The sequence below is a fragment of the Larimichthys crocea genome, unplaced genomic scaffold (genome assembly GCF_000972845.2).
Source record: "Larimichthys crocea isolate SSNF unplaced genomic scaffold, L_crocea_2.0 scaffold82, whole genome shotgun sequence".
Lineage (NCBI taxonomy): Eukaryota > Metazoa > Chordata > Actinopteri > Sciaenidae > Larimichthys > Larimichthys crocea.
The window spans coordinates 100,685-116,908 of record NW_020860793.1 but is presented as its reverse complement, the minus strand read 5'-3'; the positions used below and the strand labels follow the sequence as shown (position 1 = coordinate 116,908).

The 16,224-nt window shown below is 38.2% G+C and overlaps 1 protein-coding gene across 3 annotated transcripts in view; it reads right to left on the bottom strand.

Moving 5' to 3' along the window:
• Positions 1-448: 448 nt before the first annotated feature.
• Positions 449-16,224, bottom strand: part of rab27b (RAB27B, member RAS oncogene family) — a 75,245-nt gene continuing 59,469 nt past the window's right edge. For all 3 annotated transcript variants that reach the window (XM_010751601.3, XM_019276215.2, XM_019276211.2), the window contains exons 2-6: positions 14,467-14,638; positions 9,016-9,104; positions 7,361-7,464; positions 7,072-7,195; positions 449-5,410 (exon numbers count right to left, since the gene is read on the bottom strand). In XM_010751601.3, the coding sequence (XP_010749903.1) occupies positions 5,224-5,410; positions 7,072-7,195; positions 7,361-7,464; positions 9,016-9,104; positions 14,467-14,619 (657 nt within the window). In that variant the 5' untranslated portion in view covers positions 14,620-14,638 and the 3' untranslated portion in view covers positions 449-5,223. The remainder of the gene's footprint in view (positions 5,411-7,071; positions 7,196-7,360; positions 7,465-9,015; positions 9,105-14,466; positions 14,639-16,224) is intronic.

Below are 16,224 nucleotides of genomic sequence, written 5' to 3'. Positions count from 1 at the left end.
TAAAGTGGCTTACTTTATTATTAAAGATGTATTCCCTGATTTTGTTGCAGTGCCTCTGAAGCTATAAACTTTCCTCTCAAACTCGAAACAGCAACATATATGCATGAATCCGCAGCTCTTGTACTCTCTTGCGAAGTGTTTAATCTTCCTTGACTTAAAGGCTAAAACACAAAGAAAATAGGTATTTCATTTAGTTTTGGGATAAAGTTAAAGATAAAGAGTCTTTATGAACACCAACAGAGAAACGCCACGCTGTTACTGCAATCAGATTCTTCCAGAGACTTTCGACAATCAAAGAAGACACTGTTATTTTAATATTTAATATGTCTTAACTTTTCTAATGAAAACACAGCGGTCACTATCTGCATCAAACCAAAAACCAAGCAGACTTTTCTGGGGGGAAAAAACAAGCAAAAAAACAAAACAAAAAAAACAAAAAAAAACAGGATAAAACAAACACAGATTTATTGGCAGCTCTGACATCAGAAACATTAAACGCATCACAGATCGTTTTCATTCTCATTGTGTCAAACATGCTGACGATGCAACAAACCCAACAAACACACACAGGCATCAATACACGCAGTGAAAACTGAAGGAACGTGTACAAACCGCAGGCATCAGAGAGATTTCACACACAAGGTTTCCAAAAATAAAAGCTCTTAGAGGTACTTGGATTTGATTAGCTGTTTTGATATAATTGGGCACGAATACAACATGATGACTTCTGGTCTCTTTTCCCTCTGCTTATAGTCTATAATCAATAATGCATTAAAATATTCAGTAGCTCACAAACTTTACAGAGGACCAGACAGAAGAGTTAACAGGCACAACATGACTCTTCAAACAGTGTAAACTTTTAAAGTGAAAAATCACTAATCAACTACCATTTCAAGAAAAACATGATTCAACATTGAAAATGAATGTAATGTAATGTCCGATACACCTGTGGCACGACTAAATACTGGATTTAGGCAAACTTATTTTTAAACCTCAAATCAAATTTGAGAAATAATGATAAGCAACATAGACATAAAAAAAGACTCAGATAGAAGTTGTCAAATTGTTTCAGAAGATTGTCACAATTAAAAGGCATTGGTTGAAAATGTCCAGGAAAATGTGAGGCGCACCACTGTTGTGTTTTTTATTTTAGTTAATTGTGTCCACTAGCTTTATTTAATCAAAGCTTATGAATGATTCATTGTCATGTTTCTTTTTTTTTTACTTAATATTTTTTGTTATGTAGTTCTATTAGTTGCCAGTCATCTTCATCAATAAGGCCGTATTACATTTATAGTAATTTTCTTCTAAGTCGCAATCTAACTCAACTTTTGCCAAAAAACACATAGAAATCAACACTTGGTGAGCTTTTCAAAATACATGGATAAGACATTTTAAAGCTGCGCTAATAAATATTTTTATACTAACAATGGATTGTGTATCGTGAAAGGTGACACAAACCTACAGAGAATAATGCAGCACAATACAGAGCTTTTTAGCCTCTTTTAGATAACTGTTTTGGTTTTTACCACACATTTAGTGTACGGTCTCATCAGGCAGGAAGTTGTGTCCAGCAAACATGCTTTGATAAAGTGTAAGCTACCTGTTGAGCACCAAACAGCAGACAGATAGTTAGCCAGTAGCCACATAATTATAGGGAGTTGGTAGAGATCATCAGATCATCATCATCAGATGGACAAGAACCAGAATCCAATGGAATGTGTCTGCAGCTGTTTAACACGTTAGCTTTAACAACTTGATATGTCCGACCACTTTGTTCCACCAAAGTGGTCAGAATTTCTTGTTTCAGTTAACTGCATCTACTACTACTAATGACTAAGGTCCAAGGTCAAGTCCTTCATCAACAAAAGTTGGAGCAAAGGGAAAAAAAATAAAAAAATAAAAATAAAAAATGTTTTCAGAGGATCTCATGAAGTGTTTAGAAATATGTAACTTTTAAATTACTAAAATATAAGATCAGCTAAAACAGAGCGACCAAACCTAAAGAGATACAGTATTTTCAGGGATCATTATCGCAATTATGCTGCTTAAGGAACCGGGAGAACACGCGAGTCATCTCTTTATGTCTATAGAATTAGCAAATTAATAGCTTTTGATATGGCACTGAGATCAGCTGTTGGCAGACAACTCCGCTTGCAAGGCAGTTTTTCTTGGAGCGAACAGCATAATGAGGTTTGGGTTTGTCAAAAACAAATGCTTGTTTGTGTCATGTAGTTTTCCTTTTTTTATTTTTTTATTTGGCACACTGGCTGAGTTAATATAGGTGACAATGAGGTGAAGCCAAAGCTCTATGACACAGGATTTGTTTCTGGATCCAGACAATGAATTGTTAAAATGAGCACAGCAGACATTAATAAGCCACACACAGTATACTAAACATTACTGCTGACCTATTTGGCAGCCACTGGTTTTAGTAAAACCAACCTGCAGTAATCCTAATATTATGCAGCTGTGAGCTGGAACTAAACCTGTCGCTTGGCTCACGAAGGACAAAATAAGGATGTAGCTGCCAGCAGGTGGCAGGCAAGCAGATCATTTCCTCGATTTTTAGTGCACCTCAACTTGGCTCAAGATTTTTCATGAAGTAAGGCAGATCAAGATGTTACTTGATATAATGAAAACTGTTGAGCTGCACTTAAAACAAAAGAGATCACCTTGGGCTTGAAGCTGATTTTTGATATTTAATATTTTCGTTCTTTCTTTCTCTTTCTTTCTTTTTTTTTTTTAGCTGTGCTCAAGCGTAGCAACATGGTACAAAACATGCAGCCTTTTAATCTTAACTCAGGTGAACTTAGTTTCAATGTAATGTGATTTCATGAGGTTTTCTGCACAGAGACATTAAATGGTCTGCTGTTTAATGAAAAATAAAGTGTTAAGCAACAAAACACAAAAAGAGAGACTAATAAACTTTTACTTCCTGTGTTGAACCAAAAAAAGTTCAGCGCAAAGAAAAATCCGGCTTCTACTGAACTTCTTCAAGAGTTTATAATAGTGTATTTTCTTGTTAGAGACACATTTATTGGTAAATGGAAATTTTGGGGTTAATTTGACAGTTGAGCTTTAGAGCACTATAACGATTAAAAAATAAAAATGAAAATTTCTTTCGACAGACGTGAAAAATTTGAGACGCAAACAAAACGAGAGAGGAAATACAAAGAATGTAACAAAAATATGACAACACAAATAATAATCTATGCTTTACATTTCTTTTAATATAAATAATTGGTCACTTTATATTCTAACAACATTGGTCATGTATGGGGCCTTAAAGCGATATTTCACTTTGTTTGATTATCTGTGATGAAGAGATGACAAGTCGAACATTAAAATCAGCTGCCCTGAAAAGCTGACCTTTTTTTTCCAATCAGAAAAGTCTATTTTTATGATAATGACGCTGATTATACAATTATCCACACATAAGCTTTTTCAGTTAATCTATACTGACCTACAGTACATGACATGTTTGTTCTATCTATCTCTAAAACAGCTATTATCTTTTCTATTTAGGCTGATTCCAATTATTTTGTTTTCTGCAAAGTTTAGCAAGTTGACACTGCATCCCCAGAGCAGCCGATATTTTTAGCCGACCTTTCTCAAACTCTCACTCAGATAAAAGTCTGTTCCTCCACAGTGGAATAACGCTTTAAAAGCCAAGGCAGTAGGTCAGTTTGGAACAATACATCTATCCTGGTCGAGGAAACTCTATTAAACTCTCTTAACTCTCTTTTTTTTTCTTCTCTATTCCACACATGTCATGCTGTACCCATATTCATACAATGTAAATGGCGTACTATCCCAAAATGTGTAGTCAGCCAAATTTGGCATCATCTTTGGCGAGAGTTCTAAGAAGTATTTGAAGAACTTTTGTGTCTGTTGATCCATTCAGGTTCCAGTGAACTGTCCCAAGCAGGTTTGATTAATATAATTATAGATAGATATAATTAGCTAAATTACAAAGCATCAATGTTGTTACTGTGAAAATATCCAAACAATGCTATGTCTAATCTATAATTTTTCTATAATCTATCATATCTATCAATCTATCATTATCTTCTATGTACAGACAGCAACAAAAAAAAGCACAGCTGGGTAGGTTTTCTGCTTGGTCAGTGGGTGTTTTTTTTCCGATAACTGCATGTCTCCATAGTGTTGTCATCAGCTCTAGAAACTACTCAGATGAAGACTGCAGGTTCTCCTATTTGTTGAATATCAACATTTATATCAAAAATGATTATTTATACACACATAGGCTACTTACCCTCTTCTGCTTTGTGTCAGGGGAATCTCTACGTTGGTTATTGTTACTCTAAGCCTAATATTCATCTACACAGCTCGGTGCTGATTCAGATATTATAGCCTAACAAAACATTCACTGATGAACCTGAATCAGAAACAGACATCACAGCTGACAGGCAGCTTGTATGTTCCTCTCACTCTGGTGTCAGAGACCTTCAAGATGACACCACGGCCAACACAATTTGGTCTAAAAGGTCTAAAATCTGAAAAATGACCATGTGTGCCAAATATGGGTCCAGCATCCATGTGTAAAACAGGAGAAGAAGAAAAAAGTACAAATAAAAACACACTGGTCACACAGTTGCTCAACCTGGTCCAAGAGGAAAGAATTCAGGAGAGGATCATGACTTACACAAACACAGGCTGATATTAAAGTCTGGATGACTTAACAAGAAGCAGAATAATTCCCCCACAGTAAAATGTTGAACAGATCAGACTTTAAAGACTTCAAGTGACATCTCTAAATCTTTTTGCCTGTTTAGATCCTTTTAATCGTTCAAACCACTTACGAGCAGAGAAACTGGGAGTGTGCAGAGCTTAATTCCCGGGATGCATGTTTGAACCGAGGCACATTATGCATCTGACAGTGATGAAACTGTCCCCTCCTGCTTTAATTTCCTCCTAAACGGCGCCCAAAGTCAAGACAGGTTGAGACTGTATTACCTTGAAAATCCACTAGAGGGGGACAGGGTTGTTTCATTGGCAGACAGATTGGGAGGAAGGAAAAAGGGAGGAAAAGAAGGAAACAAGGAGCAGAAGATGGTTAAAGGTTAGTTTTGGGTGAACAGAAGATGAAGAGACATGCAATCAAAGATGACAGAGAAAGTAAAAAAAAGGAGGGAATGTGGCGAGTAGAAAGGACGGACGACAGAGGAGCGCTGATCGGTTCCTGAATCGCCTCTTGATCTAACATGCACATTTCTTCTCATTGGGCTGCCCATCGGCAAGCTTTGTGGCCCCGTTCCCGTTGACGGGCTCAGCGGGTGGTTTGTCGACGCACTGCTCCATCCTCTTCATGACCAGGTCCAGCAGTGTTATCACTGCCTTGTCCACCTCTGCTCCTGTCGCTGCACTCGTCTCAAAGTACGGGATTCTGTAAGGCACGATAACAAAAGATCTGTTTGAAGAAGGTTTCATTACAACCGAACTGAAACAAATACTGTATTGCTGTATTATAAATGCCTGTTTCAGTGGGCATAATCATAAATGACATGATTTTAACACCACAACTTCTGAAGAGCCGAGTCTTTCACCATGAACACATCTTGAGCGCCACTCCAGATATTTTTACACTGCTGTGTACAAAGACGGCCATATTGATCTCTCGGTTTATTAATCTGTTTACTCTGTTTAGCAATTAGTTCTACATCAATACTGTCTCTTTCTCTTAAAGGTCCCATGTTGCAGGAAGTCAGATTTCCATTTTTTTAAATTACACAACAGGTCTAGGTGCTGTATAAACACTATGGAAGTATCAAATTGCTCAGTTCACACAGAAATGCAGTCGTATTCAGAAACTGTCTTTAAACGAGCCATCAGGACTTTCATATGGTTGTGATGTCACAACTATTTAGCCACACCCCCCCCCCCAGCTGTCGGAGCAGGTTACTTGTGGTTGACCTGGCTGTACGTTGCCCAGAAAACTAACTTACTAAAAATAATTATTGGTTGTAAAAGCCCCAACCTGTTTGTTGTTTCTGTCTTTATTATCGCGTTTTGAAATCTGTAGATAAATTAAAGCTTATACTTTTAACTTGCAGTATCTGATGTAACTTTTTGAAGTTCCCCGGAGAGTTTCATACTTCCTGGACCAGCAGTTTGTGCTGGCTAGCTGGAATGACACCGGGAAATAACTTTTACCGTGTCTAACAGGAAGTCATTTACTAAGAAAGCAATGCACACAAGTCACATACTGTGTGTCTGTAATGTATCTGTTTAACTTACTGCTTATGGTAAAGGAAGACGGCTACAAATCTCATGATATCATTGAATTTAGGTCTTTTTCCTTTGGTCTGTTAAATTCAGAACACATATTTGTCATTGCTTTACGTAGATTTTTACTGCGAAATGAAGAGTGCAAGACAAAAGCAGTTGAACTACCAGTTAAGAGATAGTTGAGATGTTAATTGGTATCAAGTGACACAGCAGTTTTTAGTCCTTGTGTTGTGTGAGACGTTTTATAACCGTGTCACATTTTCTAGGCAAATCAGGACTGTGTGGAGCGTGAAGTGACTCAAGAGACCAGAGATTCAGATGAAGTGAACTTTCTCTTGACTCATCATGAGACTGATAACTGCTGCCTACACAGTTAATGCAGCCCCGCTAACAGCGTTACAATCATTTGTGCCTCTCTAATAGTGAGACCTGTCCCATTTTCAGGCATTGTAAGGCTGAGAGCATACAACCAGCTACTACTACATCCATGATATAAATATATTAAGAGTTTCTAAGAGAAGTATGAAGTTATTCCATTATTTAAGGGCAAAAATAACAAATACACAGTCTCATCACTTTAAGCCGAGCTCTGGGAACATCCATTAGACAGTGGTTAGCTGACCTGAAAGACTTTAAATTACATAACATAGTGGTTATGACTGAATTTTACTATTTAATAAACATCACAGGTGGGCAATTAAGTCTAAAGCAAAAGTGAAAAGAGCATATGAAATATTAAGTTAAGTCAAGAAACATTGTCTTAAGTAATCCTTTCCCCAATTAAAATATATGCAACAAAAAGAGTAAAAGCAAACCTACCCGTATTTATCAGCCAGCTCCTTGGCCTGTTTCTCCTGAACCTCCCGCTGGTCGGCCAGGTCCGCCTTGTTTCCAACCAACACAATATCTGGATTCTCACAGTAGGCATTGGCCTGTAGCTGGCCTGGAAATTCCAAACACAAATAAAAACAACAGCAAACAAATGAGATGTGCAGATTTATTTTTACACAGCTGAACGTGTAACACGTACATCAGGAGAATGCTGTAGAGTCACCCTAAAGCTAAATTAATACAGGATCTAAACACAAAAAGAAAACATGACACTTACTCATCCAGTTTCTGACGTTGAGGAAGCTCTGCTGGCTGGTGAGATCAAACATCAGCAAGAACCCCATGGCATCCCGGAAGAATGCCGTTGTCAGGCTGCGGAACCTGGAACACACAGGAAAACGATTTTTCTCTAGAAATATGAAAGATATTCATCACTTCTACAACGGGGCTCAGGTTTTTAGTCGTTCAAAACTTAATAGAAATATTATCTCAACTGTAATGCAACCAAGTGCAAAAGTCACTTGCACATTTCAATAGCGTTAAACTCATGCGTCTACGCTGCAGGAAAATTGCAACAAAAAGGAGTCACAGTAGAAGAAATAGTCCAAAGAGTGGCTTCAGTTCATGAAGAAAGATGACAACAGTGCTCATAAATGTCTGCAAAATGATAATGTTGATGATATGTGAGTAACAGTGGAAATACCAGCAATACACTAAAACACAAGCTTAAATTCCAGGAATGCCATGTATCTGCTTTACAACTGGGGTAAATATAATATGTTATAATAACATTAGTATCATTCAGCCTGAGTCAGACGATCATAAAACAGCTGCATTAATGCTACAAACCTGTGTAGGCCTACTGTATTTTTTTAAAACGAAAATGAAAACTGATGCAAAACGATCATTCCCACCAATCATGAATCATATTGCAAACATACTATAAAGAAAATACATGATTGTTTTGCCATTATTGTCCAGCCCTAGTGGTATTTAGCAATTCCAGACTCTCGGATGTTGGTAGAGTGAAATCTTCAGGCGAACAGAAACAACTCCACATGAATGACAATGCAACAGTTTGCTAACAAGTTATTATACCTGTTTTTTTTGTATGGCCAATAAAATTCAGACTTTCAATCAGGGCAAAAACAGCTGTAATGCTTAGCTATGATTGGCTTAACGACAACAGTTAGTGATGAGACTTTGTGAAGTAGTCTGCTCAGTGACATGCTGGCCTTCTGGGTGTGACACCAGACAAGGAGCTTAACTTTATGTAAACATTACTGATGAAGCTTTATTGGCAAATATGTAACAAGCAAACAGATGGAAAAAACGACTAGGTGCTCAATCAAAATGGTTAGTTTATAAAAATAGGAATTTGCTGCGTTAAACTGAGCTGAAGGAATGTAGTTGAAATTATGTAACTAGCAATGACTCATCCTGCAATGAGTCATCGCGGGCTTTTACAAACACATTCAACAGATCAAGGCCAGATCCAATTACAGACTGCACACATATATGTGACAGACACATGTATATATGGGTAAGAAGACACACATATACACTTATACACACACATATGTCACTGGGACTGATCTGTTGTTTCTCCCTTGAAACATTCAATCTGAATACACCTGCTACATTTCAGTTTACAATCTTTCACGTTTTGAGTAAAACCCAACAAGCCATATGTTAGACTATGACCACGATGTGGCAATGTGACATTTTAAGGTCAGAATAGAAAAATGAGATGTCAATCAAGCAAAACATTCTTCTTCAGTCTTAATATTTTCTTTCCATCAAGACACACTTGTGTTTCTAAAGAGACACTCAGGTTTTGTGTAAAAAAGTGGACTCAGTATAGAGCAATGTGAGCAGCCAGTTGTAAAATGGAAAAATAAAGACTCCGTCCCAGTATGACGAGCAGCCCACCTCTCCTGTCCAGCTGTGTCCCAGAGCTGAAGGTGAACCTTGAAGGTTTTCCCTGTGGTCGTCCCATTGGGGTTGGATGCCGTGTACACCTGAGGAGAAACAAACAACACTTTGTTTAGTGTTTAGTTCACGGAGGATGAATGAGGGGTGTTTCTTTCTCATTTGGAGAAATGGAATGAACAATTAGTAGAAAGACCTCTCGGCGTAAAGCATCACAATTCAACAGCCTCCAGAATGACCATAAAGTTGAAGCAACACCTCTCTACATCAGCTTCAAAGCATCTGAACATAATAACCTGTATAAAGAGGGGATTTATTGCAGTCACAGGCATTTTAATGTCGAATATCAATCATAAAACTGTCATCTACAACACTCTTCACAGTCCAATCAAACAAACAGGTAGATTATATGTAATCAGGGTTATGTTGTTAGATTGCAAAAATCAGCCCAGATTATGTTGAAAATGTGTGTTCAGATTATAGTTACATTACCAAGGATTATGTCTTAAATTACACCTCTCAGGTTGCTAGTTGTAGTAATGGTGACCTAACTAATGTTTGTTTTTATTGTTAATGATGATTCATGGATAATGTTTTTATTCAATTTTATTTACATTAAAAATGGAAGATAAACATGTTGAGCGCTCGTCAACGCAGCCTTTGATTAAAAACATTAGCAGCAATATAGTGGTCCCTCATTTATCGCGGGGGATGCGTTCTAAAAATAACCTGCAATAAACGAAATCCACGAAGTAAGGTTAACAATTATTAAGGCCGTAAAACCCCTAACCACACACTTTTATACACCTTTTTTACAGGCATTTTGTACAGTACTCCCTTAGCCAATTTAGGACGCAGAACACAATGCGCGTTCATACTGTACAGTACGCTGTAAAAAAAAGAATGCAAAATTACACAAAAAAAATCCGCGAAACAGCGAGTCCGCAAAAAGTGAACCGCGTTATAGCGAGGGACGACTGTACTTCATACAAGTCATTTGATTAGAACTTTGAACATATTTGCAATGAACATGTTTTGAGATGTTTAAAAGACAAAAAATAATGTTTGTAGAACTCAGGGTTTTGTGGCTGCGTCCATTTTTTTTTTGTGATTTGTGTATATATAAAAGAACAGTATAAGATGCAATATTTTCAATGTTTGATTTTGAAGTAATCCAAAAGTGTTCAGATGGGATTCTATTTGTATTGTAATACAACAGATTTTGTTACTAATTACTAATTGAATTCAGTAACTGACTATATTGCAAAGTAACTCCACCGATCCTGCAAATACGTGCAAGAAGAGCTGAAAAGACTGCATGCTCTTTTGAACTCTCGGTTGTTGTTTGACGACGTTTATTATGAGATGTGAAGTCACGGGACTCGTCTGAACAGTGTGCTGATTCTACTGAGTCCAGTCTGCTCTGCCTGCTGACTAGCTAACGCTAACTGGTCGGCTGTCTGCAGATATCAGGCTGACGTCAAGTAGTGTGGGATTACCTGTATTTTTTTAATATGCATAACAATGACAGCCTTGCAGGTGGTGCAAGATGTACAGATATTATTCTCCTTCCACTGTCTTTTTGTTGATATGATGTTTCAATAATGTTTTACGGTTGTGTTTGGGTCATTGCCAGTCTCAAAAAGGTTTAGCTATGTTGCATATTCATGGAAGATCACTTTGAAAGGTTGTAATTCTGTTTTCTTGGCGGCAGCGGAGGGGAAAGATTGTTGGTGTGACACATTTCTACAATTGTAAAACCTTTCGTTAAAGTATTATAAAGCACTTGTGCAGTGTTTCAGTATCTGCACAGCCTTTAAACTCAAGGATCTGTTACTAACACAGAACCTCCAGGATCATATTTCATCATCTCATCGGTACGTGAAGAAACATGGCACCAGTAACACCCTCTCCACCACTTTACTGTTGCGAGTATCTCAGCTGGTCTGACTAACAGACCAGCAGTGATCTGGACAGCGATCCTGACTCCTGTCATGATGGACTGTCGTGTGCTGCAGCTGGTTGTGTTTGAGACTCTGCGGGAAGCCTCGGGCGTCATTCACACCTCTGACTCTTCCAGATGAGACACTCTGTCACGTTCTCCGACTCTTTTAAAGCAGCGTTCACGCCGATCGAGTTCAGAGCACTTAGTCTGCACTCTGGAGTGTTTTCAGTTCAATTTTCCAGGTGATAACTGACTCTCAAGTTACGATGGCACTTGTATAATGTGACAGTGTGAGTCCTCTTTAGTGAGACCTGTGGTGCAGTTTGTTCTTGGGGTATTACATCTGTGATACATCCATACCTTTCTTTGCAGAGTATAATCACATTTGTGAAGTGAAAAAAAACTTTTCATAAGCATCAATGTTAAATGTCTTCACATAAACAGCTCTGCAAAATAAAAATAAAAATACAATATGAAGGTAACATTAATGAAATCACCAAGTATCCCGAAAACTAAACATGCTGGAAAAAGGATGGGTGTTCAAGGTATGGCAGGTCTGAATAGGACTGGACTGCATACTGTATTTTTTGCAGTAACAAAGCCTAACCTAAACATCTAAGAGAAAAGTAGATGGCTTTGAACTAGGAAAGAAACAAAACTGCAAATATAGATATTTTTATTATGCTGAATTGCAGTTTTTCCTGCAGAAAGGTAATATATCTATAGGTAATCAAATAACCCCCCCCCCCCCCCAGAAAACAAGATAAAACAGATAAAACGTATTAGAACTGGAAAATAGTGGTGACTTAAGAGATGTGATTTAGAGGATGTTACTGATTCTGCAAATCTCTACAAGCCCTTCAGGGGGGGAGATTCAAGCTGAGAGGCTCATTTTTTGTCTTCAGCCGAAAAACAATGCAGGGAGCTGCGTTGGTGGTGACATAAAATCTTATCCAGGAAATCCAGCTTGAGTAACGAATGAATGTAATGCTCACAGAACGGATTTTTACTACTGAAGTTGTCATGGTGGCATTTGCTTTATCTTTTGCTTTGACAGAAAAATGGCACTCCTCTATGGAGGTCAACAGAAGCCAACGCGGAAGCACCAAAACCAGCAGTTTCTCACATGTCCACTTGAGGCTGGCTACAAAACAAATCAGTCTCCTTACTGTAAGTCCCCATGTTGAAATGTCCAACTTCACAGCAGAAATAAACATGTTTACAGCCTGGTACAAAAAACTGTTTTGGTCTCTATAGCTAATTTCCCCATCCACAACAACTGTACTGAGGGTGAATTTTTACAGGACTCAAAGTGGCTCAGAAACCTCTGGGTGATGCCACACTTACATTGTCAATTCTATATACTGTCAGTCGTTACAAAGCAAACCACCAGGAATGTGCATTTGCATGCAACAGCCAGATGATGTTCACCTTACTGAAGGAATGCATTGTTTTGTCGGCGCACCCTGCATTAACACCTAAGCTGTTGTCAAGTCCTATTGTCCTACAGGATACACCTACTACATGACACATGTTTAGGCCCAAACCTCTTTGGTTAGAGTTGAAAAAGTCATGATTTGAGTTAAGGTACATGTACGTTCACCCAGGAAGTTATCTCATGAAGTGAATTGGGTGTTTAGTTTGAGTCCATTAGCTGCTTCAATCATAATCAATACAGTCTTTAAATAAAAAAAAATATGTTCACTATATTTATCTCAATGTGCAGAGATTTGGCTTCAGCACAGCTTACCAGAACCATCTAATAAACTTCCTGTTTGGGAGTCATGTGACTTTTGTCTGGTTCGGTGGCCCTGAGGACGAGCCACTGACATCATTGAACTACAGCTGTGATCACACATGTCTGCTTCTGTTTGACTCTTGAAAATGTGGTGTGATCTTAACACACACACACACACACACACAGACAGACACACAGAGGAGGTGAGGAGCAATGATCAATCCTATGAGTCATCCGGAGCAGTGGGATTAAAGCGGCATTGTCAGTAAAGTATATCCGTCGTGCGAAGGACTGACCAAACCAAAGCTCGCCCACTCTCTGATTCAGAAAACTGCATCTTACACTCAGACGTCTGGATTTATTTCATGAAAGATTACAGCAACAGAACTAAATCTTATTAACAGTTTAAAGCGGGTACTCAATCCTTTGAGTATGAAATATACACTAGAAAGGTGGCTGTCAAAGTTATTACACCAGTTATTGTTCATTTAATGTGGAGCTGCAGCTCACTGCTGCTCTGTGCAAAGTTACAAATCTGTTCCCTAAAACGCACTATTTAACACATCCTAAACAATGCCATGGACAATAGCAGCAACAGTATTTTCACCTAAAACAAAAATCAATACCAATGTAAGCATTATACTATATTTAGAATGTCTTTACCTTGCCATCGCACAGCCCTTTCCAATGGGAAGCTGAAGTGTTTATAATAGTCTCTGCTCTCTTCAAAGCCAACAGACTTCATTGAAAAAAAGCATTATTTTAACTTGCATATATTTTTTGTCAATTAAGTCAGGTGGCTTTGGAAGTAGATATATATAACTGATTTTTTTAGTGGTTAAAATATGTTTTGTTGCCAACCCCATCCATGGCAGTGCTATGCTAAGGTCCTCCTGTCTGCTTCTATTGTAGGTAACAGACTGACTATGGATAATACGTCATTCAACCCCACTTAAAAAACAAAACTACACTATTCCTTCCCCTGGACCAGGACATCCCTACTACCAGACTTTGACACATTCTGTCCATATGCTCTTATTGGAACTTTAAACAAGTTGGCTGATGCTCATATCAGACTCCAGCAGAGATGAGGAACAGACTACAGAGTTCTTCTTCTTTCTAACTCCACACCTGCTGAGTTTTTCTTTCTCAAACAGACAAAGCAATTTATCAGACTTCACACAGTTTTCATTTTAACCTTCAGTACAATGGTTTCCAACCCTGCGGTCAAGGTTTTTCTTGAAACGTTGGGAACCATTGCTCTAACCCATGATTGCCCATGACAGCATCAGAGATTGAGGCAAAGAACCACAGATGTTTCACTTTAGCAAACTGGAATAGCAAAGACGGAACTGCCATTTATTAATACCACAGTAATTATTATGTTAGAAAGTACCATCCAATCATCTGACTGATAATTGATCCTGGTATATTGCTGGATCTGACCCAGGTTTGAGCTCCCTGTACACGTTAGAATAATGATTGTGACTCAGCTCAGCAGCAGCTGTGAGAGAAAAGCAGCAGAAAATCCAGACCTGACCTGACGCACTGTTTTTTCTTTGATAAGTACAGCCCAAAGAAAATGCCTGGGCAAATGACACCGTAACTATGGCAACCGAGTCTGCATCATCTGTGTGTAAAGTGAGTGTGCGGAAGTTGTTTAGTTGAGATTGAAGTTAAGATGTTTAAAACACAAATATCTCAAACATACCAGACCCACGCACACGCACACACACACACACACCTATTGCCTTGGATCAGAACTCACCACTCTCTTTTCCCTGAAGTCGATGCCGACTGTGGTGATGAACTTGGGGTTGAACTTGTTGTCTGTGTATCGGTAAAGGAAGGTGGTCTTCCCCACGCCGGAGTCCCCCAGGGCAAGGAGCTTTATAAGGTAGTCATAATCCCCATCAGTCATAGTGATGACCGCAATAAACCTGTGGAGAACAAACAACATATGTTAACATAGAGACACACACACAGAAACTTGTAGCTGAAATTTGTACAGGCACTCTGGGTATGTGTGTGTGTGTGTGTGTGTATGTGTGTGTGTGTGTGTGTGTGTTTTACTACCCACTGCTGAGTAATGGGACTGTGGTCAGGGGGTCGTCCTGACCAGAACATGACTTTCTGGGAAAATTGTAACTTTCTATATGTGTGCTGGCATTAAGTGTGTGTGGGAAAGAGAGTGTGTCTTTACGTCGGAGTATAAGATCGAGCAAACAAGCAAGAGAGAGCACTGAGTTGTAGTCTGGGGTCTGTTTGCCTCATGGCTAAATGTGGTACATTTAGAGAGAGGATCATAAGACTCTAATTCACTCAGCTGAGAGGAAACACGTATAACACTGTGCTTTATTACAGCGAGAACACTGATTAACCAGGAGCTCTGATCTCCTCACAATAAACTCCCTGTACCTCATAGAATGGGGAGTGACCTATTCACTGATCTGACAGAGGAAAAGATAGTACTACACTTTATTTAACCAGCACTCAATCCATAACATATCTCGAATCACAGTTAGGTTTGTATAGCTATTTAAAGTTATCTAGAAAGTTTAGTCACACAAATGTTACATTCGTTTTTGCATACATGTTTGACTTCTTCTTCTTTTATCCCCGTACTACCTAATGTAAGAAGCCATTCAATGTCTTGCTCAACAACACACAACATATCAGAAGAAGCCAATCCATGTCCTCTACCATCCAAACTAGCAATGGTTGTCATACTGTATATACATACACATATTTACTGATGTGATGTTTTAAGCAGCCTTTTACAAACACCATTACCCATAAACCCATAACATGACTCACTAACTTACCACAGTAACATGCAGTTAGCAACTTTAGAATATTTACATGCTGTAGCAACCGATAATGTAATAAAGTCCAATAATGTAATACTTGCCAATGACGTAATAATTTGGGCCATTTTAAATGTAATAAAACCAATAACGTGATAACATTTTGCCAATAATAATCAAAATAATGACATTATTGGCTGGTCATCATGTTATTGGTGTAGCATTCAAAAAAATGTTGTTCAATAATACAGAAATAGGATTGCATTTCTTGGAAATAAAATATTATTTTGCAGTTTTTGTGCAGTTTGCTCATCAGAAATAGATATAGTGGATGGCATAGTCGTCATATTCATTAATGAAAGTGCTATGCAGCACTCTCTCCTTAATTATGGTTGTAAGAGCCAATTTGAGAATACAAAATCTTTATTTAGAATATTGTTTTTTGCTTAGATATGTAAATTCATAATTTCATGTATGGAGGATTATTCTTTCATTCATTACTGTGACGTGCATATGGTAGTTAGATCACGTAGTGGAATGTGCTAGAATACAAGAAGAGAACAGTGGTCATGTGACCTACATGTGTTTGCTCAGTGTTAGATGAAAAAGTCTAATCAGTGTTGTTACTAAGTTATTACATTGGCATGTTATTACATTATTGGTTTCTACATTCGTATACCATTGGTGGTACCTGACCTCCCTCTAGTGGTACTTGGAAA